This window comes from Aquarana catesbeiana, linkage group LG02 (assembly GCF_042186555.1).
Source record: "Aquarana catesbeiana isolate 2022-GZ linkage group LG02, ASM4218655v1, whole genome shotgun sequence".
Classification (NCBI taxonomy): Eukaryota; Metazoa; Chordata; class Amphibia; order Anura; family Ranidae; genus Aquarana; species Aquarana catesbeiana.
In genome coordinates this window covers 647,904,346-647,931,233 of record NC_133325.1, presented here as the reverse complement: position 1 = coordinate 647,931,233, position 26,888 = coordinate 647,904,346, and the positions used below count along the sequence as shown (strand labels likewise).

At 41.8% G+C, this 26,888-nt stretch overlaps 1 protein-coding gene across 1 annotated transcript in view; it reads right to left on the bottom strand.

Annotated features, from left to right (window-relative positions):
* PHEX (phosphate regulating endopeptidase X-linked) overlaps nucleotides 1–26,888 on the bottom strand; it is a 398,049-nt gene that overhangs the window by 198,979 nt on the left and 172,182 nt on the right. Inside the window, exons 8-9 of the mRNA XM_073616504.1 lie at nucleotides 16,742–16,825; nucleotides 15,174–15,319 (exon numbers count right to left, since the gene is read on the bottom strand). Coding sequence (XP_073472605.1) covers nucleotides 15,174–15,319; nucleotides 16,742–16,825 — 230 coding nt within the window. The remainder of the gene's footprint in view (nucleotides 1–15,173; nucleotides 15,320–16,741; nucleotides 16,826–26,888) is intronic.

Below are 26,888 nucleotides of genomic sequence, written 5' to 3'. Positions count from 1 at the left end.
AGGAAGGACGGACTCCCCAGGGACATTATAGTTAAGCCCCATTATTACTCGGTCAAAGAGGAGGTAATGAGAGCGGCACGATCAAATGAAAAGCTTGCCATAAGGGATCATCAAATACAGATTTTTGCTGACCTGTCTCCCCTCACGGTCCAGAAAAAGGCGGTCACTAAAACCTCTTCTACTGATTCTATCACAAAGGGAAATCACATACAGATGGGCCTTCCCCTTTCGCCTGAATTTTTCCTTTCAGAACAAGCCCTATGGTTTTTCGTCCTTCGCTGAAGGTGAGCAGGTGCTGATCCAATTAGGCCTCATTACCCAAGAGATACCACCCCAGGCTACAGGAAAGGGATCTTCTTCAATCAAGAGACCTCCTCCAACCAGCCCAATTACACCGGTATGGCAAAAGCAACAAAGCAAGAGGGCCAAAGACTCCCGTCCCCCTTAACAGACCGATCAATGGGATCTGAGAAGATTTCTCGCACAGCTCCTTCAGGATCTGTTCTGTTGACCTCTAACAGACTCCCTCTGAGCCTTCGGGCACATTTCTCTGGGATTCCACCGGGGATCCTAGAATGGCATTCATTCTCAATTGTTTACTTCTAGTAGAAATTTATTTTTTTATTTTTTTATTTTTTTCCTTCCAAAACCTACTCGTTATGTAGCTCAGTTGGATGTTTTTCCCGGAATTCAGTTCATTTACCAGGCACTCAAATGGGTTACCCCGGAGTTGTGACACGGGGTAAATTAATGTTGTGTTGTATCTTGTTTAAATTGTTTAATAGGTTATTATATTGTTATATTCCCTATGGCGCTCCCCCCTGGGATTGGAGGGGAGGGAGAGTGTGGGCGAGGGGGCTGGGGGGTTGATGGGGATCCCTGAAGTTAGGGGGTTCCTCGGGAACCCGCGGGGCGCCCTCGCAATGACCGTTATAAAGGAATATATCCCCCCTCCACTCCAGGGAGCTCAATTTTATTGTACCTGAGGGTCTGCTCTCCTTACGGGGCTAAATCCATTAACAGTTTCTCTTTTTAGGGCAGGAGGACCGGAATGGTTGCCGTGCGCTTTTCATTGTTTCCGAGAGGAAGTTGCATTTCTGTCGGACACAATCCAAAATTTCCCAGGGAGGTGGAATCGCTGCCTTCCCTGGTCCATGGGGTTGAGGGTGACAACTCTTTATCCCCTAGTTCTACACGATCAAATGTTATTTTTAGGAATTATCTTAACAAACCTTTTTTTCTTTTTCTTTTCTACCCTGCTCTCTCATACCCTTTTTCCCTCCCAACTACCAGGTCACCTCGGTTTCATAGACAAAATGGGGTGGTTCCGACTCACAAGCTTGAGACAGAGAGAACTACCTGAGCAAGTTCACACTTCAGATGGCTGGTCCACCCGGGGTAAGCTTCTGTTCTCCTCACAGTGTTTCTACCTCTCTGATCCGTGATGATGACCACTAATATTCCATGTCAGTTACTGATCCTTTCCCACAATTCCCAGGGTTTAAATTCCCCAATTAAAAGACGGAAATTATTTCACCAATACCACAGTTTAAAGGCTGATATCGTCCTCATCCAAGAGACGCACTTCTCCTCCTCATACAATCCCTCATTTCTTCACCAAAATTTTCCCAACTTTTACCTGGCCAACGCCGAGAACAAAACTAGAGGCGTAGTAATAGGCTTTTCTAAGAGGATTAACTATTCAATGTCCGAGGTGGTCAGGGATCCAGACGGCCGATACCTGATGACTGTGGGCACTATAGATGGAGAATCCTTTACTTTTCTCTCCTACTATTCTCCCAACAGGGGACAGGGAAAATTTTTCGAACATATGCTACAGAAATTGTGCCCACTTTTTAAAGGGACGGTGGTCATGGGGGGGGGGACTCTAACCTCTCCTTTGACCCGATCCTAGACAAATCCAGGGGGCCGAAACCAGTGACCAGACATCCCCCCAGACAAAGTCTCAAAATAGCTCAACAATTAAACACTCTAGGGATGGTGGATATTTGGAGAGAACTCAATCCAAGGGCAAAAGACTACACCCATTATTCAGCCCTGCACCGGACCCATGCCAGGATAGATCACATCTTTTTACCAGCCGTTGCAATTCCTCTAGCTACGAAAGCCCAAATTAGGGACACATCACTTTCGGATCACTCCATTATGTCCTTGACAATGGTTTGCCCACAGAGAGTAGCACAGCCACACAAATGGAGACTTAATGAATCTCTTTTAAGCAACCCAGTACACTGCACTATCCTGGAGGGGTCCATCAGGGAGTATTTTCAGGAAAACAATACTGGTTTGGTATCTCCCTCGACGCTCTGGGCGGCACATAAGGCGGTGATGAGGGGGCGTCTGATACAGTTAGCCTCTAAACTAAAGAGAGAGAAAAGAGCAGATGCCCAGAAACTCACAGACGAGTTCCTTGTCGCAAGTAAATCGCACAAACGTAACCCTACAAAGGAAACTCTTTTAAAACTAGAAAGTCCAACTCAACCTTATTCTAACCACTTCTGCAGAAAAACATTTCCGTTGGACAGGGGCTAGGTTCTATTATCAAGCGAACAAAATACAAAATAGGGGCCACACTAGCAACTAAACTAGATGCCTTTCTCAAGGACCTCCCTATTCCTCAGCTTAATGAAAATCATAGGGAACTACTAGACGAACCCTTTTCCACGGAAGAAGTATTAGAAGTAATCAAATCGCTTAAACAAGGGTCAACACCATGCCCCGACGGCTTCTCTAGCAGTTACTATAAAAAATTTGGGACCCTTTTGGCCCCCTATATGGCAAAAATTTTTAACGCTCTACGGGATGGAGCCCCCTATCGGTGATTCCTAAACCGGGGAAAGACACCAGCGAGGTAGGAAACTACCGCCCGATCTCTCTGATAAACAATGATGTCAAAATCATGACAAAAATTCTGGCCACCAGAATGTCTAGCTTCATAGCCAGATATATACATAAGGACCAGGTGGGCTTCATCCCGGGGAGGCAGGGGCCTGATCAAGTGAGAAGGGCCATAGATATAATCTCTCTTTTAAATTCCCAATGGGATGGAGGCCCTAAACAAACGGGCATGCTACTTTCAATAGACCTGGAAAAGGCCTTCGATTCAGTAGCTTGGCCCTATCTACTTAAGATCCTGGAGAGATGGGGGTTTGGCCCACACTTCATAGGTACTATTCACTCACTTTACTCTACCCCCAGTGCCCAAGTTCGCCTTAGAGGCCATTACTCTGATAGTTTCCATATTCGGAAAGGGACTAGGCAGGGTTGTCCTCTTTCACCACTGATCTTTGCAATAGCCATTGAGACCCTGGCTTTGGCTATCAGATCAAATTCAGACATCAAGGGGGTCACTTGTGGCCTTCAGGAACATAAATGCACATTATTTGCGGACGATATGTTGCTGTTCATAACATCTCCGTTAATCTCTAACCCAGTTCTTCTCAAAACATTCCAAAAGTTCAGCATCATCTCAGGCTTATCGATCAATCCCAAAAAGTCACTAGCGTTAAACGTCTCGTTCCCATCATCACTACTGGATCAGCTAAAACAAAGTCTTCCCTTTACCTGGGCCTCATCATCGATACCATACTTAGGGGTCACTCTTCCAAACAATATCAATAGACTTTATATATCCAACTATCCTCCGATGTTCCGTAAATTGGAGGAGGACCTCAAAAACTGGGCGAGATGTGATCTGTCCTGGCTGGGTAGGATAAATGCGTTAAAAATGACTCTGATGCCCCGGATTCTCTACCTGTTTAGATCCCTCCCAATTTCTATCCCCAAAAAGGATATTACCAAATTTCAATCTAAGATTATTGACTTTGTCTGGGGATCGAAAGGTCACCGCTTTTCCAGAGACATCCTCTATAGAATTAAAAATCAAGGGGGCCTAGGCCTCCCAAAAGTTTGGTTGTATTATCAAGCGGCGCAACCAACGCAGATTTCTATGGTCTACTCCAGGGGATCCAAGCCTGACTGGATAGATATGGAAAGACAAGCAGTTCCCCATCACACCATAGATTTCCTTCTATGGTGCTCCCCTCGACTACGACCTCCCATTTTAGCCCCTACCCTTTCCCACTCAGTGGCACTCTCGGACACATTGCAGAAACAGTCCTCATTAATATCAGCACTAAAACCTCTCTCTCACCTATTCCATAACCCCAGCTTCCAACCGGGGATGAATATTCAGGCCTTTAGATGGTGGTTAAATAAGGGGTTATTCAGAATAGGCCACTTCCTCACCTCATCGGGCCCCATTACCCTGGGGACTTGCCTCAGCAAGCTTGAGATGCCAGATACGGAGATATTTCGCCTTTCCCAGATTAGGCACATGCTCTATGGACTGACAAATCTCCCTTTCCCAATCCCACCACGTATGAACAGTGGTGCTCAAACCTCACGGATCAGAGAGGTGGTATATCACTCATATATACCTCTCTTGCTCAGAACGTGAACTTGCCTACCTATGCTCGAGCTTGGGAGTCTGACTTGGACCTCCACCTGGATCCGGAGGATTGGTTTCACTCCTTTAGACGTTCTTATAAGGGTATTTTAAACACGGGCTTAATTGAAGCAAATGTCAAACTGATCACTAGGTGGTACTATGTCCCCACAAGACTAGCAAAGATATACCCGGATGCTTCACCCCTTTGTTTTAGGGGCTGTGGCCACTTGGGGACTATTCACCACATATGGTGGACGTGTCCACGCATCCGCAGCTTCTGGAATCACTTTATTGCTTTAGTGCGGAAAGTCACCGGGACAGCAATCTCCCAAGACCCTAAAATTGCACTATTGAATCACAGAATCACTGGTGTTCACAAGCATACGCAAGCTTTAATCTTCTTCATGTTTTTAGGAGCCAAAACATCACTAGCAAGAGCTTGGAAAAAACCTAAGGTCTCTATCCAAGCTACAAAACGCAAAATTTACTGGATAATGACCCAGGAATATATGACAGCAAATCTCTTGGATAAGACCCAAAAATTCATGGCCATTTGGGAACCTTGGGCAAGGTACATCAAGGTCCCACTTTATCCAGGTCATATACTAACCTGAAAAGCTACTCCACTTGAAGTGACCTTCTCTTCCTATTCCCCCTCCCCCTACTCCCTTCTTTGCCTTTTCTTCTCTTTTCTTTTCTTCTATCTACATACCTTCTGGCTGATTCTCTGAATGGAGAGACTTACAAGGTTGAGACCTTTTTACGGACACGAGACATACATACACTGTACCAGCGTTTGTAAATGCTCCCAGTGAAATGAGTAGCTCTGTAACAGGGAAGAGCTACCTTGCGAGTTAACGCAACTTAGGGTCTTGATACATTGCTATATTGGGATGGGAGGGGTATACAAAGATATCCAACTAACCCGGTTGGAGCCGAGCGGGTCACAGAATGATCCCAAAGGGGTGACCCGCCGGACTAGATAGTGCTAATATACCTTGTGAAACCCCCCCCAATGACCCCTACAGTAATAACTCCCAGTGACCCTGGGTTGAGTTTTTTTTTTTTTTTTTTTTTTAACTTACTTAGGTTTCCCTGGTACGCTAACATAGTGAGGTTAATCTCAATTTATATATGACAACTACGGAAATACTTATATTTTATGGTATTAGTAAGTTCAGTCTCTTCCTTTCTCCCTTTTTCTTTATATGTATTAAACTTTTTATTTATTTTTTTTTCTTTCCTTGAATATTGATGGTCTGTATAGGCCCTTGGCCTCTGTGATTGGGGCATGTTGACCCCAGATACGAGATAACGTCTGTATTATCTTTACTTGTTCTGTTATTGCAAAATTCTCAATAAACATATTGAAAGAGAAACTTGAAACACATCATCCATTTCACACTCCCCACCAACCAGGTCACTACCCAGCCACTTCCCATGTTAGCCACCTCCCTTCGACCCATATCACAGGTGACCATTTCCCAACCTGCAGATGACAGACCCTACTCTAAAAAGATATCACTCCCAGTTACCCCCCTCCCCACCCACTCATGACTACCTCACACCCCCCTGCTGACAGACCTCTCTCCCCAGCCTGTCCTTAAACAACCTCTCACCTGCTGACCTGTGGATGGGGGAATCACTCCCGCAGTGTTATTGTGTTTCAGTGGGGTACAATGATTAGTGTTGCTAACTATAGCTGGCAGCACTGATTGTTCTGGAAAAAACCTGACAGGCTAGTTGTACTCAAGTTGATTAATAGATTGACTTGTGTACAACCAGCTAGCCCATACAAAGATTAACTATGGCTGGTCTCTGCTTAATTGGCTTAATTTCAATCCATGTATTGCCCGCTTAACCACTATGCAGTCCCTAAACATCCTTCCACAAACCTTTACATTTTCCCTTCCCAGAACCCTTCATCCTCCTCACCTGTACATAGTGCCCGCTGTCATACCCTCCACACTCCTCTCCTGTAAATACTGCTCACTGTCATACCCTCCACACTCCCCTCCTATACATAGTGCCCACTGTCATATCCTCCACACTTCTCTTCTATACATAGTGCCCACTGTCATACCCTCCACACTTCTCTCCTATACATAGTGCCCCCTGTCATACCCTCCATAATCCTCTCCTGTACTTACTGCCCACTGTCATATCCTCCACACTTCTCTTCTATACATAGTGCCCACTGTCATACCCTCCACACTTCTCTCCTATACATAGTGCCCCCTGTCATACCCTGCATAATCCTCTCCTGTACATACTGCCCACTGTCACACGATTCTCTCCTGTACATACTGCTGACTGTCATACCCTCCACACTCCTCTCCTGTACATACTGCTCACTGTCATACCTTCAAAACTCCACTCCTGTACATACTGCCCATTGTCATACCCCCCCACACTCCTCTCCTGTACATACTGCCCACTGTCATACCCCCCCACACTCCTCTCCTGTACTTACTGCCCACTGTCTTACCCTCCACACTCGTCTCCTGTACATACTGATCTCTGTCATACCCTCCACACTCCTCTCCTGTACATACTACCCTCTGTCATACCCCCCACACTCCTCTCCTGTACATACTGCCCACTGTCATATCCTCCACACTCGTCTCCTGTACATGCTTCCCACAGTCTTACCCTCCACACTCGTCTCCTGTACATACTGCCCACTGTCTTACCCTCCACACTTATCTCCTGTACATACTGCCCACTGTCTTACCCTCCACACTCCTCTCCTGTAAATACTGCCTACTGTCATACCCTCCACACTCCTCTCCTGTACATACTGACCACTATCATACCCTCCGCACTCCTCTCCTGTACATACTACCCTCTGTCATACCCCCCACACTCCTCTCCTGTACATACTGCCCACTGTCATATCCTCCACACTCGTCTCCTGTACATGCTTCCCACAGTCTTACCCTCCACACTCGTCTCCTGTACATACTGCCCACTGTCTTACCCTCCACACTTATCTCCTGTACATACTGCCCACTGTCTTACCCTCCACACTCCTCTCCTGTAAATACTGCCTACTGTCATACCCTCCACACTCCTCTCCTGTACATACTGACCACTATCATACCCTCCGCACTCCTCTCCTGTACATACTAACCACTGTCATACCCTCCACACTCTTCTCCTGTACATACTGCTCACTGTCATACCCTCCATATTCCTCTGCCATACATACTGCTCACTGTCATACCCTCCACATTCCTCTCCTGTACATACTGGCCACTGTCATACCCTCCACACTCCTCTCCTGTACATACTGCTCACTGTCATACCCTCCACACTCCTCTCCTGTACATACTGCCGACTGTCATATCCTCCACAATCTTCTCCTGTACATAGTGCCCACTGGCTTACCCTCCACACTCATCTCCTGTACATACTGCTCACTGTCTTACCGTCCACACTCCTCTCCTGTACATACTGCCCACTGTCATACCCTTCACATTCCTCTCCTGTACATACTGCCCACTTTCATAAACTCCTGTACTGTACATAGTGCCGACTGTCATACTCTCCACACTCCTCTCCTGTGAATACTACCCACTTTCATGCCATCCACACTCCTCTCCTGTACATACTGCCCACTGGCATACCCGCCGCACTCCTCTCCTGTAAATAGTACCCACTGTCAACCCTCCACACTCCTCTGATTTGCATACTGCCCATTGTCATACCCCCCACACTTCTCTCCTGTACATAGTGCCCACTGTCATACCCTCCACACTCCTCTCCTGTACATAGTGCCCCATCATACCCTCCACACTTTTCTCCTGTACATACTGCCAACTGTCTTTCTCTCCACACGCCTCTCCTGTACATACTGCCCCCATAATACATTTCCACACTCCTCTCCTGTACATATTGCCCCTATCATACCCACCACACTCCTCTTCTGTACATACTGCCCCCATCATACCCTCCACACTCCTCCCCTGTACATACTGCCCACTGGCATACTCGCCACACTCCTCTCCTGTATATAGTACCCACTGTCAACCCTCCACACTCCTCTGCTTTGCCTACTGCCCATTGTCATACCCCCCCACACTTCTCTCCTGTACATAGTGTCCACTGTCATACCCTCCACACTCCTCTCCTGTACATAGTGCCCACTGTTATACCCTCTAAATTCCTCTCCTTCACCTGCACATACTTCCCACTTTTATACCATCCATACTCCTCCCCTATGCCTCTTACCCACAAAAACAGTTCTTTCTAATTATATTGAATATCCTCAATGTTACCAGCTCTAGAATGGGCACACTTTTGTTAGTTCAACTAAAGGAAATCTTCTCAGTCCCCATATTTGTTCTGCCCATTATTAGTACTTATTTATATTTGTGATTAATACTGTGATGTAAAGAGGAACATAGGGGATGTCAGCTACTCTAAATATACCACTGGTAAAAAAAAGTGTCTCTGAAAATATTTTTTAAATGTTGGCAACTATCCACTTAGGCACTGCCAAGGGCCACCGGGTCAGTAGGGGGCTCCATGAGAGGCTCCTGGGATCCTGCGATATTAAAGCGGTGGTGAACTTCGCTAACATTACTACTTTTTAGAGGCCCTGAGGTAGGGTATGCCATAATGTACAAGTATGCACAGCATATTAGCACATTAAGGTACACTTACCTGTCAGACTGAGCCCTCCAGTGCTGCGCTGTGATCAATCTGGCGGGTCCCGGGCGCTTCCATCTTCACCCGGTCTTACTTCCGGGTTCTGTGCCTTCGGTCATTTGCCTTGGCCGGGCTGCGTTGATGTCACTCCCACACATGCTCATGTGCATCATCTTTCTCTCATCCCCCCTCTCTCTCTTATCCTCCCTCTGATACCCCCCACCCCTCTCTCATCCCCTTTCTCTCTCTCTCATCCTCCCTCTCTCTATTTAATTGAATTTGTTATAACAAAAAATTGTTTGCATTTTTATTTATTTTTTTTTAATAAAAAGCCCCACCAAACTCCTCAGCACCAGGGACATTAACAGGGACATTAATCTTTGCCTTCACTTAGTAAAAGCACCTCTCACACTACAGTAAAACACCAGCTAGGCACACAGTTAAACCTTTGATCGCCCCTGATGTTAACCCCTTCCCAGCCAGTGTCCTTAGTACAGTGACAGTGCATATTTTTAGCACTGATCACTGCAATAATGTCACTGGTCCCTAAAAAAGTGTCAAAAGTGTCCGTTAGTGACAATTTGTCTGCCACAATATCGCAGTCCTGCTATAAGTTGCTGATCGCCGCCATTACTGGTAAAAAATAAATTAAAATTCCATAAATATATCCCATAGACACTATAACATTTGCGCAAATCAATCAATATACGCTTATTGGGATTTTTTACCCAAACATTGTAGCAGAATTCATATTGGCTTAAATTGATGAAGAAATTTGACTTTTTAACATTTTTTTATTGGATGTATTTTATAGCAAAAAATATTGTTTTTTTTTTTCAAAATTGATGGTCGGTTTTTGTTTATAGCGCAAAAAATAGAAAACGAGGGGATCAAATACCACCAAAAGAAAGGTCTATTTGTGGGAAGAAAGGGACAAAAATTTTATTTGGGTACAGCGTCACACGACCGTGCAATTGTCAGATAAAGCAATGCAGGGCCATATAGTAGCAAAAAATAGCCTGGTCAGGAAGGGGGTATAAAGCTAAAGTTAAGCAAAACTCTTCTGTGACAGCAAGGTTCATTTTTAAGCTTTTCTTGTTCGATAATCTTAAATCTATCATAATTCCACCTATATCCTAATTTGTGTCATCAGGGTTTGGTTATATCTGTTTAAAAAAAAAATCTTCCTCAGAGCTGTCCTGTGTTCTCTGCCTGTGTTATCTCAAATAGACTATTTAGCCCTCCATGATCTTGTCTCAGACTGGTCAAGTCAGTTAAACCCCATACTGTAAGTAAGAAGGCATTGGGAGTGATTGGATAGTATATCTAAGTACAAAGGCAGGGCTGACCCCGCTCCGTCTACAAAAATGCTGTGTGTTGTCATCCCACAATAGGAAATTAGGAGGTAAGTGCAATTCTGGCAGATCAATGGATATTTTCTGCACTCACAGGGCTTTTAAGGAATAAACCATAGGCAAATGTTACATGTATTGCAGAGATTATACTGTATCTGTTTTTTTTTTTTTTTTGTCATACACTTTAAATATAATTTGCAATAGTACAGTCACATATTTGTTTTCACATCCCAATAATACTAAAATCACTCACAATAACTAGATTAAAACTCGATCCATGCCAGTAATGTCAACATGATTTCCACAGAAGGTTTTGTAGCCTTCTCTGTAGCTGATAAATACTGATTATACAAAATATTGACCATCAATTGATCCACCACCATATATAGAAAACACTTATTACAGAAATGACTAAATGACTCAGAGAACACTGCGCGTAAATGTGAAAATATGTTTATGGATGCAGCAAGGGCAAACACTAAGGAAAGGTGAAAAGCAAGTCCCAACAGATATAGCTATTTTTTATTGTGTTTTTATCCCCTGGATGGCTGGAGCAACATATAGGAAAGGATTCAGCACTTCACAGAAATTCCTCTAATCCTAAATGAAATGTCTTGTATTGCTGTGAAACACATTGAATTGACATCTGACGAGATTGTGAATTTCCATTAATCTCCAGCTACTGCTAAGTGCCCTATATCCTACACCTCTTAGAGCTGTCACAAGCTACCAATCATAAATTGTTCAAGAGAGCCCAGTTGTGCTTACCACAAAAAGGAGTTTTATATCTCTTAGACATCCTATTTGTGTGTAATGAGATCTATTACTAAAAATAACAAGCTCTCCCATAAAAAGTAGTAAACAGTAATTGAGAAAAACACAAAAGCAGCCCACAAACACATCGTTTAATTCGAACCTACAGTAATAGGCTTTCATTATTACTATTACTGTAAGTTTTACAATGTTTTTAAATATGTTATATATGAATGTATTCAGTCTGATTTCGATCATCTTAACAACCTGTTTAAAAAAAAAATATCTGTTTATAATAGTAAATTATGTATGCACATGGAGAGCACTCATTGAAGCCTGAGGATGAACAGAACAACCAATAAATAACATCTAAATGTAGTCAGCAGTGACAGTTTCTATATTTTTATAATGAATAATTCACATTAATAAACTGTTAACAGGGGGTTGAATGAAAAAAAAAAGAACTTGATTCCCTATCCACACATGCGAGGTGGATCAGGAAATCCTCCCTGCTGAGCCTTTGTATTCTGACAGCGGGGAGACTTCCCCGCCACCAGAATACACTATAGTCTGCAGCACCACCAGAATACACTATAGTCTACAGCACTTAAGGAGCGGGGAAAATCCAACAGGGTGGTGGTACAGAAACCGATCTGTAGATCGACTTTTGTACAACCTCCCTGCCCATACATGGTTTAAAATTTGGCCAATCCCTGTGGAACTGGACAAATTTCAATTCATGTATGGCTATCTTAAAGCAGACAAACCCATATATTATAGCCCAACTCCAGGTTGGAGTTAGATGCTTGTTAGCGCTAGAGGATGAGGAAAAATGTGTAATACTTGCCTAATAATTGCAAGCTCTGAAGCTCCCCTGTTTTACAGACCCTGCATTGTAGTTGATGATTTTTTACCTTCATGCATTCTGTACATGAAGCTAAAAAAACCTTCTGTGTGCTGCTCCCCCCACAGCCCCCCTAGCACTTACCTGAACCCCTTTTGATCCAGCAATGTGCACAAGAGCATAAAAAACCTATAAACCATGCGCTTACTCCAAAATAGTCATAGATGTAAGCAGCTAACACAACAAATAGAAAATTTGTAATAAATCATATGTAACCAAGTGTAGCGCTAAAAAATGAGAAAGAGAATATTGCTATACCACATATAATAGCAAAATGAATTGTGAAAAGATAGTGTTTTGTATACTTTGTGAACATTCATACATATAGAACACTTATGTTATAAAGCCTTAGGGTCACCAAAAGTGATAACAGGATGTAAAAATGGCAATAAAGTCCAAAACTGAATGTGCAGGTACGATGAACATAAATTTTGCAATGGTGATAAATTCCAAAACATATACTCGTGAGAGATTTCTGTATGTAATCCAACATGTGCTGACAAACACTTGTGCGAAACCGCCACCTAGGATGACTGGAGGCTTACCAGAAAGTTGGGACCCACCTAGCATACGCTATATGGGTCAAACAGGCTTGGATTGCTCACTGGCAATGAAGGTAGGGAACCAAGGGCTGGTGAATGGTGAAGTTGTAACGTTGCTATCCCAAAGAGGTCTTCTTCATATGGAAGCTCGGACACCAACGGACATTACCCACATGTAATGAAGAAGGGGCTCATAGCGTAATTCCGTAAACCATAAAAAATGTATTAAAAGGAAAAACACTTACATTTCAGAATAAAAAGCGCTTGCAAGTAAAATGGCGGCAGTGGAGTCCTTCCGACGCGTTTCGTCATACAAGACGAAGTCTTGTATGACTTCGTCTTGTATGACGAAACGTGTTTTGTCATACAAGACGAAGTCTTGTATGACTTCGTCTTGTATGACGAAACGTGTCGGGAGGACTCCACTGCCGCCATTTTACTTGCAAGCGCTTTTTATTCTGAAATGTAAGTGTTTTTCCTTTTAATAAATTTTTTATGGTTTACGGAATTACACTATGAGCCCCTTCTTCATTACATGTGGGTAATGTCCGTTGGTGTCCGAGCTTCCATATGAAGAAGACCTCTTTGGGATAGCAACGTTACAACTTCACCATTCACCAGCCCTTGGTTCCCTACCTTCATTGCCAGTGAGCAATCCAAGCCCGTTTGACCCATATAGCGTATGCTAGGTGGGTCCCAACTTTCTGGTAAGCCTCCAGTCATCCTAGGTGGCGGTTTCGCACAAGTGTTTGTCAGCACATGTTGGATTACATACAGAAATCTCTCACGAGTATATGTTTTGGAATTTATCACCATTGCAAAATTTATGTTCATCGTACCTGCACATTCAGTTTTGGACTTTATTGCCATTTTTACATCCTGTTATCACTTTTGGTGACCCTAAGGCTTTATAACATAAGTGTTCTATATGTATGAATGTTCACAAAGTATACAAAACACTATCTTTTCACAATTCATTTTGCTATTATATGTGGTATAGCAATATTCTCTTTCTCATTTTTTAGCGCTACACTTGGTTACAAATGTGCACAAGAGACTCGGCTGTCCCGAGATTCCCTCTCCCTAATGACTGACAGCAACAGGTACCCATTGGCTCCCACTGCTGTCAATCACAGCCAATGAGCCAATGAGGAGAGCACGGGGCGGGGCTGAGCCGGGGCTCTATGTGTCTTATGGACACATAGAGCAGCGGCTCTGGAGCGAGCACGCAGTGGTGCCCCCATCGAAAGTGGCTTTCTCTGGGGGCACTGCTCGAGGGGGAGGAGGCAGGAGCGCCGGCGAGGGACCCGAAAAGAAGAGGATTGGGGCTGCTCTGTGCAAAACCACTGCACAGAGCAGGTAAGTATAACATGTTTATTTTTTTTAAAACAAGCTTTAATATTATTATAAAGAAGAGGCTTTAGGAGACAAGTTGCACAGATGTGAGAGGTATAAGGTAAGTATTTCACCTGATCATTTACCCCCTAGAGTTAATGAGCATTCAACCCTTGAAGCACAGGTGGGGGGGCACAGCCAGGGTAGTTTTTTTTTAGTAATCCTCAAAGTTGATCTAGAAGATCAATAGAAGTGATATTTTAAATTGCATATCCGGATTGAAGTATATCCGACAGTTTATAACAATTACTACATGACCTTCAAATGTCTTCCAGAATGTCCTGGGAGCTACTGAATGCCCATTCTGATGAGAATATGGGCAATAGGGGAAAAACAACAATCATATACACCAGGTAATGTTGACATCCATATATTTGAGGCCTAGGGTTTGGGATGGTACCTGCAGACCCATTTTAATAATGAAGTCCAGCCTTTCTCACCTCTTGCACCAAGGGGAAAGCCCTGAAATTAGTTTTAGGTCTCCGGGAACCCCTAAAAAATTATTATATCTACAGATCACAATGTCAGTAAGTTGTAGATATAGAAACAAAAATAAAGGAATGCAGTATACCTGGAATATTTGACACCCAGAATGTTTTCAGTAATATTAATGAAATTTAACAAATGTTAATAATGGTCAAAAATAAAGGTAGACAGTGAAAACTTTATTGTGCTTTGCAGGGTCAGTTGAAAAGTTCAGGCATACATCAGTGGTCAGTGAAGAGCTCTTTCACAATGGTGGTGATTTAGCAGGTTTGTGGTTAGTGGGACTGGTAAGCCTTTAGATTAATGGTCACAGTGAGAATGGTGCCTTTACAGTGGTTGTTAATTGAAACAACAACCCCTTACATTAATGGCTACTGGTCCCACACTGGTGAGTGACATTGATGCCAGAACTATACAGGCACCATCAAGCAAGAGACAAATCCACCACTGTCCAATCCTCAAGCTACTCCTAGCAACTTCTGGTTGTAATCTAGGGTACTAAAGAGCTCTTGCTGAAAAAGGCTGATGAAATCAGTTTAGTATGTCTGACTACAGGTAACTGCCAGGTTTACTTTAACATTTCTGATATTTTTTACTAAACAAGAAATACATACCTCTTGTCTTCAGATTCTAGTATCTTAAACAATTCCTTAAAATATTCTGGTACTCGAACAATCACGCTTTCTGATGAGTCAATATCTTTAAGATGTGGATGCACTTTGAAGTCAATTACTTTCTTTAAGTAGCTTAACCAATCAAACTGTAAAAACAGAAAAAGTGAAGCATTTTACTCAAGTTTAATTTAGAGGTCTTTTTTTCATACTATGCTTTATGCCATGCAATAGTGAATCCCACTACCACTCAAGTGATACTGTGTTCATTTTAATGTCCTTAAGGAACGACATGACAAATACAAGATGGTGCCGTCTTTTGTGATTCCTGTGTCTCTCTTTTCTTTTCTCACTTCTTTCCTTTTCTTTTCCTCTCTTTGATTTCTTGTCCATGCTCTCTTGGAGCCCTTTTCTCCCCTTTTTCATTTTCTTCTTGTTTTTTTTTTAAATGTTATTTTATGTTTATATTATTGTCAGCATTATGCACATACAGGGTTCTGATGTGCTATTTGTTGGGAACGAGCATAAACGGTTCACTACTGTGCCTTGGTCTTCCCAGATACTTCTGGTGATTTGTTGTACTTGTTGATGTAATGATCCGATTTGTTTTGCTTACTATCTCTCATATATTGTACTTAGGGATTATGGGCTTAGGTTCCTCCGCCCTATATTTTAAAGTCTCTCTTGGTCCCATTGTGTCTTCCAATGGCTTACTATTGTCATCCATTGTAATGGGCAGTTTCAACAAGAACAAACTAGGTTAAACATTAAATCACAAGCGTAACATGCATAGTCTATTGATCTGTGGCAATTAATCATAAATTATGTCACACCTGATTAGATTACAGTATGCTAAAATATGACTGACTTTTTGGGTTGCCCTGCTCTGCACACCATCATTTCTATTGGCCTGCATGGCTTTATTAAATTATCCTTAATAAAATTATATTTAATTTGCTAAAGTACTGGACCTATTGCCTGCAGCGCTGCTCGAGAGGCTTTTATCGGACAGGGCAGTTGAACAGAAGTCAATCGGCAGACTGACTTCAGTTCAACCTCAGTGGCAACGCATGGATAAAAATGTGGCCAGTCCCTGTTGAAACAGCTGAATTTCGAACCATGTACGGAAAGGAATAGCACAGAGATTATAAAAATATATTGTTATGTGTATTCTTAACTTCAGACTGTTTACCAGTGGTTGTTGTGTCTATAAATGCCAATCATACTGTATCTGTCACCATATCTCAGGCTATGTCTATTATTGTCAGAGTTTGACTATCTGTCACAGTCTACGTCAATCATTTTGTGTCAATGACAGGGTTAATTAATAAAAATAATATTCCGCTGCAGTAACTTATTAAGGATGTAGTGCAGTATTTACCTTAAATGTATAAATGCACCTGCCCTATTCTTTATTTGCTTTAATATTGTCAGAGATTTCCCAAATGATCCCCAATTTTTGTATGTTTGTCACTATATCAAAGAATATTATAGAAATACGTGTGTTAAAGGAACAAACAGAATAAACTATAGTTAAAAAAATACAATAAAAATTGCATAAAGAAACAGACCTGTGGAATCATAGCGCTCAATTCTGAGATGTTCATTTTATTGTACATGGATTCGCTTGTCCTGTTTTCATGAGGAACAGTTATCTGTAAAATGAAAAAAAGGCTGCGATGTAAACCAGAGCCATATTTTAAAATAATAATATCAATTATAAAATTTGTCTGAATACAACCCTCAGCTACTGAATTTGCGTAGCCCTGTCTAGACCAGTCTTGTGCAGCTCCTCTGAGTTTGACTGCTTGCTAAAAACGATCTGGCATGGTGGATTTGGTGCAGTCAGTAGATTTGCCTACAGCCCTGGTTTGGCAGAAACTTGACATCAGCTCATCAGCTCAAAGCTAAGGTGGAAGGATTTAGCAGCTTCATTTTTATCACAGTGCATATTCGTATTATGCATTATTTATCATCGACCTTTAAAAGTAATATAATGATAAATTGCACAGAAGTTATGATTCTTAAACATTTATTTCAAATGTAGAGTCAGGTCCATAAATATTGGGACATCGACACAATTATAATCTTTTTTTGCTCTATACACCACCACAATGGATTTGAAATGAAACAAACAAGATGTGCTTTAACTGCAGACTTTCAGCTTTAATTTGAGGGTATTTACATCCAAATCAGGTGAAAGGTGTAGGAATTACAACAGTTTGTATATGTGCCTCCCACTGCAGTTAAAGCACATCTTGTTAGTTTCATTTCAAATCCACTGTGGTGGTGTATAGAGCCAAAAAGATTAGAATTTTGTCAATGTCCCAATATTTATGGACCTGACTGTATAATGTATTTAGTGGTTCAACCACATCATGAATTTGAAAATGTATCCATTCATACAAAATGACATAGCTGTCAAAAAAGCTGTTAACAGGTATGAGGTGCAGGTACCAAGAGGTGCCTACAAATACCCGCAACAGCTTGCTTACCCTATCCTGCCCCCTGTACATCCCTATTGGTCATGGGGGCAGCCCATCATTGTGATGGTCAAATAGGAATGTTCAGAAGGAAAAAGGGTGTTTTAACACCGCGGGATTGAAACAGCCTATGATTTAGCTATGGACATGGAGAATATATAGGTGCAAATAGGTGTAGGCACCTCAGATGTTACACTCTGTCTGTCCAACCTTTTGTACAATCAATTTTAAAGTTACTACTACTATAAAATATAGGCACTAAGACTCAATAACATCCTGCTGCAAAGAATATGTATTGAGAGGAGAACACACAAAATGAGTTGAGGGTGACCCCTATAATATGCTGCTTCTCCTTAACTGCCCAATCAGGAGGCATTCAATGCACTGACATCACCAGGACGTGATGCCAGTGCATTGGATGTGTCAGAACTATTGTGAAGAAATAAATATATTTTCATAAATTTCATATGGAGGTTTAAGATTAAATACGTCCCAGTAAAAAGGTCAGCTTCAAAACACAGTCATCTGAGATTTCAACCTAAGACACGTGTTTTTCTCACTCTGTTGTAGGTCTGTAAACAAGCTATTTGCAGAACTGAGACCATAACAAGGAATATGTACTTTCTTGCTCACTTTAAAAGCCAAGAATAAATATATTTTATGTTAGCTAAATAGAATGTATTTGAAGACCCTTGGACCAGTGCTAAAACTCTGAAAAAAAAGCATACATCAACTGCCATTCCAAGGCTAGAATACACCATACTCAAACAATGTATAACAAAGAAGCCTTGGGGGAATGTTTACCAGGCTGGACAACTTCTAATATACCTCGGTAAACTCAGGCTAGTAAAAACCTTAATTCCCACCTAAAATTCCTCGCCACTGAAAGAGGAATACAGCTCAGACACCATCTAAAATATTTAGACACTCTACAATGGAGATCCCACTGGTCCATAATATGCCAAAAGGGAACTATGGAGTTTTTATTTATATTTATGATAATATTTTAATAGGAACCGCTATATATATATATATATATATATATATATATATATATATATATATATATATATATATATATATGCGGCACAGTGTTGTAATGGATAGCACTTTCACCTAGCAGTAAGAAGGGTCGCTGGTTTCAATCCCAACCACGACACTACCTGCCTGGAGTTTGCATGTTCTCCCTGTGCCTGCATGGGTTTCCTCTGGGTACTCCAGTTTCCTCCCACACTCCAAAGACATGCTGGTAGGTTAATTGGATCCTGTCTAAATTGTCCCTAGTATGTATGAATGTGAGTTAGGGACCTTAGATTGTAAGCTGTATATGTAAAGCGCTGCATATAAGTACTGGCGCTATATAAGTACCTGAAATAAATATATATAAATATATATATATATTAATAATTTTCTTATGTAACACTGTATGTATTAATCTGATTAGAAATACCCTATATGTAGAACTAGTTTAAATATACAGACTGTTGTGTTTAGAAATATATACTATAACCATATACAGTGCTGTGAAAAAGTATTTGCCCCCTTCCTGTTTTTTTTTTTTTTTGCATATTTCTCACACTTATATGATTCAGATCATCAAACAAATTTTAATAACACACAAAGATAACCTGAGTAAATTCAAGATGCAGTTTTTAAATTATTATTTCATTTATTATGAACTGTGATTAACCACCATTTTTTCGAAAACTGAGTTAAATTTCACTTGCCACACCCAGGCCTGATTACTGCCAGATGTGTGGAATAAAGAAATCACATAAATAGCTGTCTGACAAAGTGAAGCACACTAATGCCCCGTACACACGGTTGGACATTGATCGGACATTCCGACAACAAAATCCTAGGATTTTTTCCGACGGATGTTGGCTCAAACTTGTCTTGCATACACATGGTCACACAAAGTTGTCGGAAAATCCAATCATTCTGAACGCGGTGACGTAAAACACGTACGTCGGGACTATAAACGGGGCAGTAGCCAATAGCTTTCATCTCTTTATTTATTCTGAGCATGCGTGGCACTTTGTGCGTCGGATTTGTGTACACACGATCGGAAATTCCGACAACGGATTTTGTTGTCGGAAAACTTTATAGCCTGCTCTCAAATTTTGTGTGTCGGAAAATCCGATGGAAAATGTGTGATGGAGCCTACACACAGTCGGAATTTCCGGCAACAAGGTCCTATCACACATATTCCGTCGGAAAATCCGACCGTGTGTACGGGGCATTACAGATCACAGAAAGCCACGCATCATGCCACAATCTAAAAAAATTCAAGAACAGATTAGAAACAAAGTAATGTACATGTATCGGTCTAGGAAGGGTTTCAAAGCCATTTCTAAGGTTTTGGAACTCCAGTGAACCACAGGGAGAGCCATTATACACAAATGGAGATAACTTGTAACAGTAGTGAACCTTCCCAGGAGTGGCCAGCCTGCAAAAATTACTCCAAGAACATGATGGCGACTCATCCAGGAGGCCATAAAAAACCCAGAACAACATCTAAAGAACTGCAGGACTCACTTGCCTCAGGTAAGATCAGTGTTTATGATTCAAGAGACAAAGAGACTGGGCAAAAATGGCATCCATGGGCGAGTTCAAAGGCCAAAGCCACTGCTGCCCAAAAAGAACACAAAGGCTCATTTCACATTTACCAAAAAACATCTTGATTATCCCCATGACTTTTAGGTAAATATCCTGTGGACTGATGAGACAAAAATTTAACTTTTTGGAAGGTGTGCGTCCCGTTACATCTGGCATAAAACTAATACAGCATTTCATAAAAAGAACATCATACCAACAGTCAAACATGGTAGTGGTAGCGTGATGATCTGGGGCTGCTTTGCAGCTTCAAGAGCTGGACAACTTACCATAATTGATGGAACCATGAATTCTGAGCTCCACCAGAAAATCCTAAAGGAGAATGTCCAGCCATCAGTTTGTGACCTAAAGCTCAAGTGCACTTGGGTTATGCAGCAGGACAACAATCCGAAACACAACAGCAAGTCCACCTCCAAATGGTTCGAACAAAGAAAAAATTTAGGTTTTGGAGTGGCCTAGTCAAAGCCCGGACTTACATTCAATTGAGATTCTTTATCATGACCTTACACAGTCCGTTCATGCTGGAAAACCCTCCAATGTGGCTGAATTAAAACAATTTTGCAAAGAAGAGTGGGCCAAAATTGCTCCACAGCAATGTGAAAGACTCATTGCCAGTTATCGCAAACGCTTGACTGCAGTTGTTGCCACCAAGGTGGCACAACCAGTTATAAGGTTTTGGGGGCAATTACTTTTTCACATAAAGTCAGGCAGGTTTGGACAGCTTTTTTGCCTTAATAAATGAAACCATCATTTAAAAACTGCATGTTGTATTTACATGGGTTACCTTTGTGTAATAATAAAATTTGTTTGATGATCTGAGTCATTTAAGTGTGACAAATATGAAAAAAAAAAAAAATCAGCAAGGGGGCAAATACTTTTTCACAGCATTGTATATCTATACATATAGTTTTCTTGCTTTACCTAGATGCATAATTAATCATAACATATATATAGGTAAGGTGAGAGGGAGGAACGGACCCACACATCGCAACCCCGGAGGCAGAAAACCACCCGGCCCCCATCAAACCTATGCTGGGCCAGACGAGGGATTTAGAAATAATTTAAGGGAGATATTTAATTAGAGACAAACGTATTGGGATCCAATGATCATAAGGAAAACGATATAAATGCAGATTACTGGAGGCTAATGTTAACTAGGTATATAAAAGGATGTTCAAAAGATAAATTGTATTAGGTGTGACAGATCACTAGAGCGGGTGTTTTCCACCCAAATTTAGTCAGACAGTGAATTGGATGTGACCTGGCACACTCACTTAACACACATGGCGTGCCTCCATCATTATATTGGTTTATAGAAAAGGAGAGATAGTTGGGTCTTTGAATGAGGCCCGCTATCACGTACCTGATCAAAGGCTGAAATGCTGGGAGGGCTTCCCTTGCGACTAAGTGCAGAGCGCTCCCTGAAGGTGGCACAGGGGGAGCTATACTCAAAGCGGCAGGGGTTGCTGGCTGCGGCAAGCTGAGATGAAGAAGAGAAGTCCACTGGTGGGCAGCTGATGAGCAGGGTAGACTGCTGAGCAGGGGTACCTCGGAAGTACCAGATGAGCTTGTGCAGCAGGAGGTACCAGAAGCAGTGTCAGGAGCCAGGCCAGGGTTCATACACAGGACAGCAAGCAGTAGCAAAGTCAATGGAACAAGCCAGGGGTCATACACAGGGCAGCAGATCAGAGTGGAGTAAACAGAAACAAGCCAAGGGCCAAGCCGGGGACAACTCAGATCAGATAGGTCAAGGCAAGCCGGGTCGTTAGCAGGTAATCCAAGATAAAAGGAACAGTAACACAGGAATTCACAAGAAGATCATGCAGCAGTTGGTGACTGCTGCAGCATGCTTTAAATAGGATACTGGCGCCTGGAGTCTCTCACGTATTGCATGTGCTTTGGCGCACGCTTTGGCGTGCGCGTGCACACCGGTGAATATACTGTCCTGGCTGTTCTTGCGTGCGCGCATTAGCGCTGGAGAATTTGTTTTTGTTGATCCAAGATTCTGCTGGCCATAGATGCCAGTTCTCCTACGGGTTAGTCCCTGACACCCGCCATGTCAAAATGGAGACAAAATCAATGCATGAATGAAATTACAATACATGATTTATTGTTGCAACTAAAAAGTCATACCAGATTCTTGAGAAAAACATTGTATCAAATATATAGGTAGTCACATGACTTACACTAAAATATGCTGCTCATAGCATGCAATACAATTGATGAATAGATATGAAAAATATACATGAAAAGATAAAAATACATAATGAGACCAGGTATCTTTGGACATCTAGTGGCGCTCAACGCGTTTCTTGGCATTTCAGCTATTCATCAGGAGTGTAATGATGTAATATACTAGAAAGGGAAATAAATTTTGGTTGTTGAAGAGGCCCTCCAGGGAAGGGGGAGTAAAGAGATATATATATATTCCAACAAAATGGGAACATAAATTAATAACTTACTGCACGGCCTCAAAGCTGAGCCCGGTGTCTGCACAGGAGAGTGGGGATACCGGGTATAGTATCTCCCCTGGGGTTGAGACAGGGAGACCCCCCAATTACCGAGGAGAGCACCCAAAAGACGGCAGGGTGGTCAAAGATACCTGGTCTCATTATGTATTTTTATCTTTTCATGTATATTTTTCATATCCATTCATCAATTGTATTGTATGCTATGAGCAGCATATTTTAGTGTAAGTCATGTGACTCCCTATATATATATGATACAATCTTTTTCTCAAGAATCTGGTATGAATTTTTAGTTTGCAACAATAAACCAAGTATCGTAATTTCATTCATGCATTGATTTTGTCTCCATTTTGACATGGCGAGCCTCACTCAAAGTCCCAACTATCTCTCCTTTTCTATAAACCAATATAGGGATGAAGGCACGCCATGTGTGTGTTAAGTGAGTGTGCCAGGTCACATACAATTCACTGTCCCATTACAGATATATATTAGAAATATCATATGGCCACACCTGTACCATGAGAAAATGGACATTTTTATAACACGTTATTTATAAGAATCATTTAGAACAAATATTTCTGCCCTAGAATGACACTTGGTGGCTAAGAGAGGCAATGTCTAAACAAATAACCAAATTAATATTTAGCCACATGAACCAGTGAAGAGAAGTTCCAGCTTCTGGGCTAGACTTATTTTATTTTATTACAACAAAATCCATGGATTTTTTCCGACGGATGTTGGCTCAAACTTGTCTTGCATACACATGGTCACAGAAAGTTGTCAGAAAATCCGATCGTTCTGAACACAGTGACGTAAAACACGTACGTCGGGACTATAAATGGGGCAGTAGCCAATAGCTTTCATTTCTTAATTTATTCTGAGCATGGGTGGCACTTTGTGAGTCGGATTTGTGTACACACGATCGGAATTTCCGACAACGGATTTTGTTGTCGGAAAAATTTTATAGCCTGCTCTCAAACTTTGTGCGTCGGAAATTCCTATGGAAAATGTGTGATGGAGCCTACACACGGTCGGAATTTCCGACAATTAGGTCCTATCACACATTTTCCATTGGAAAATCCTATCGTGTGTACAGGGCATATCCTGCATAAATCGCAGACTATTGGTAGTTACATGGTTATTGTGTCCATGGGAAGAAATTAATCCTTTCGTTCCATTCATATTGCATAGCAAAACCCATCAGTGAGTGTTGCATAATAATTTAGTATTTTATGTAAAATTCCACAACACTTGCCAGCTGGCCTGCAAAAAAAGGGGGCCTGGCTATGATTTCTGACAGCATAAGAACTGTATATAAATATTTATAATTTCTTTGTTAGGCATTACAGTTCCTACATATCCACTGTATTTCATCCCCCCCCCCCGCTTTTTTTTTTTTACTTTCTTGAATTATATAACTATGGTTACTGATATTTCCAAATTTTCTCATCCCAAAGATAAAATATTACCTACAATTAGTTTCAAAGTCATTGTACAATGTAAAGTATACTTACTATATACTGCATTTAATAAGCATCAATGATTTTATCCCATTAATTATAGAGAACAAGTATAGCTATGAGAGCTAGAAAATCATACTATGATTATGCTTATCCCAAAATGAACTGTTACATGTATACTTTTTCACAAACCTAAAAAAATTGCAAATGAATCTAGGCTTTAAACTTGCCTTCTGGAGCATGAAAACCAGACTAATTGGGATCTGGGCTCATAAGAGGAACATAAGAAGGCACTTATGGGCATAAAATGCATTATTATATTCTTATGAAGGAGGAGGTACAGTTCAATTCATTTTTCCTGAGTGACCTCTAAGTAATGTGTTTTTCTATGTCTTTAGCAGACTAGCTTTTCATACAGAATCAGCATCTCCCGAAATATTTCATATTAACTTTTGAAGCACGTTTATAAATAAGAATGCCTGAACCGAAAATTAATCTTAACTCCAGGCAGTTATTAAAAACACAATTTAAACCAAGTATGGATTCTTTAAAAATGATTAAATGTCCTGTTATACACCTCTGACAAAAGTATGAATGTGTATGGATATAAGCTTACCATAATCCCTTTACAGCAGTACTGAGACTGGGAAAAGGTGGGCCAGTACTAACTCATCAGGATCTGCTGCACTGTGTTTTGATGACAGGAGAACTTCTGAGAAGAAGTCTCATCATTTCTTCCCTCCTATTTCCTTGTCCGGCCACAGGCTGAGGAAGGATGTCTTTCTTAACTGAATTAAAGTCTGCAGAGAAGTGTCAGGAGGTATCGGAACCTGACTATGTGTGTCACAACACAAGGCAGTCGGCACAGAATTACATATCTGTGTATGTACACATTTCAGCTGTGTGTTTAGTAATTTGCATGGAGTTATTTTAATGACTCCAGGGAATAAGTGAGATCACTTAAAGGGTTCTTTCGCCGCAAAACAATATTCCAGCTGTTGGTAGATAATGGTGTGACAGCAGCACTCTTCAACGAGAAAGGAGTTCTTTAAGTTCTGGTTTAGTGCCTTCAAGATACAAATTAAAAGAGAAGTAAGGCCAAAAATGTTTTGGTCATGCTTCTCTTGTGGGTCACAGAAGTACACATACGTGTGCTTTCCTGTGACCCAGAATCAGCCAACAGTGGGCTAAAGTCTGTTGTAAGCTGACATCACAGAGCTGCTTCAGGCTTTGGAAGGATTCTGACAATAATGTCGGAATCCACTCAAATGCCTGCTTGGCAACTGGCTCAGCCTCTCAGTGATCTGCTGAGAGCCTGAGCCAGCCACTCCCATCCCTGCTCTAGCTTAGCCCTGGAGGGCTGAGCAGAGAGAAGTGACTGAGAGTGCTGACTCAAGAACTGAGCGATTAGCCGGCTGGCATGATTTTGATACAAATGTGATTAGATGCTCTTCTTGTTGTAAGTTCAACCTTTTATATCTATAACAAAGTTTTAAGGATTTTTTTACACTATGGCGAGTCTTTTATATTTTGGGGACTGTCTGTGATGTCATCACCTGGATGGGAACTTCATATGCCCTAAGAGACTCCCTGGCTGGGTTTAGAGCCACAAGAGTCACTGACATTCTGTGATAAAAGGTCTGTGCAATTTGGTAAGTGACCATTTTGCCTATGGTGGAGGGGATTATCACAGGTAGGGATGGGCTGAACGCCCCCCATTTGTGTAGGTAAGTGACCATTTTGCCTATGGTGGAGGGGATTATCACAGGTAGGCATGGGCCGAACACCGCAAACAGGCAAAAAGTTCTAGCGAGCATGCAAACCCTATTGAAGTCAAAGGGACACGAACATGAAAAATCCCCACCCGCTGACATAAGCGGATGACCCCACCCCCTCTGATGTCACATGATGTCAGAAGGGGACAGGTCACTCAGTTACGTCACCGTGTAGCTCTGCCCTTGCCTATATAACAGCTGTCAAAGCCAAGAGACAGCAGTCGCCAGGAGGCCTCCCATCGAGGCAGAGCTTTTTCCATTTTTTATTTTTCAGGTCCATCAGGCGGTGTAATTGAAGATGGATGGACACTTTTTTCTTTTTTAATAAAGGATTTGTCAAAAAATGTCTATTGTGGTTTTTACTTTTTGACACTTTTTTTGATGAATGGGTAGGGGTACAATGTACCCCTACCCATTCACATGGGGGGCTGGGATCTGGGGGTCTCCTTGTTAAAGACCCCAACAACTACAGCCCAGGGTTGTCGGGAAGAGGCTAATGTCCCCATCAAAGCACCCACCCCCTCCCATGTTGAGGGCATGTGGCTCAGGAGGGGGGCGCTTGCCCGTCCCCCCTATCCTGACCTCCAGGCAGCATGCTCAGATAAGGGTCTGGTATGAATTTTGGGGGCACCCCACGCCAATTTTTTTTTACATTTTGGTGTAGTGGAGTTCTCCTTTAAAATCAATGCCAGACCCAAAAGGGACGGATTTTGGGGGACCTCACAATGTTTTTTTTTTAATTTTGGCGTGGAGTTCCCCTTAAATCAATACCAGGCCCAAAAGGCCCGGTATGGATTTGGGGGGGATTTTCTTAATTCTGTCATAGGGTTTCCCTTAACCACTTCAATACATTGTATTATATACTCTGCACTGCATTATATACCCTGCACTGTATTATATATACTACACTGACTGC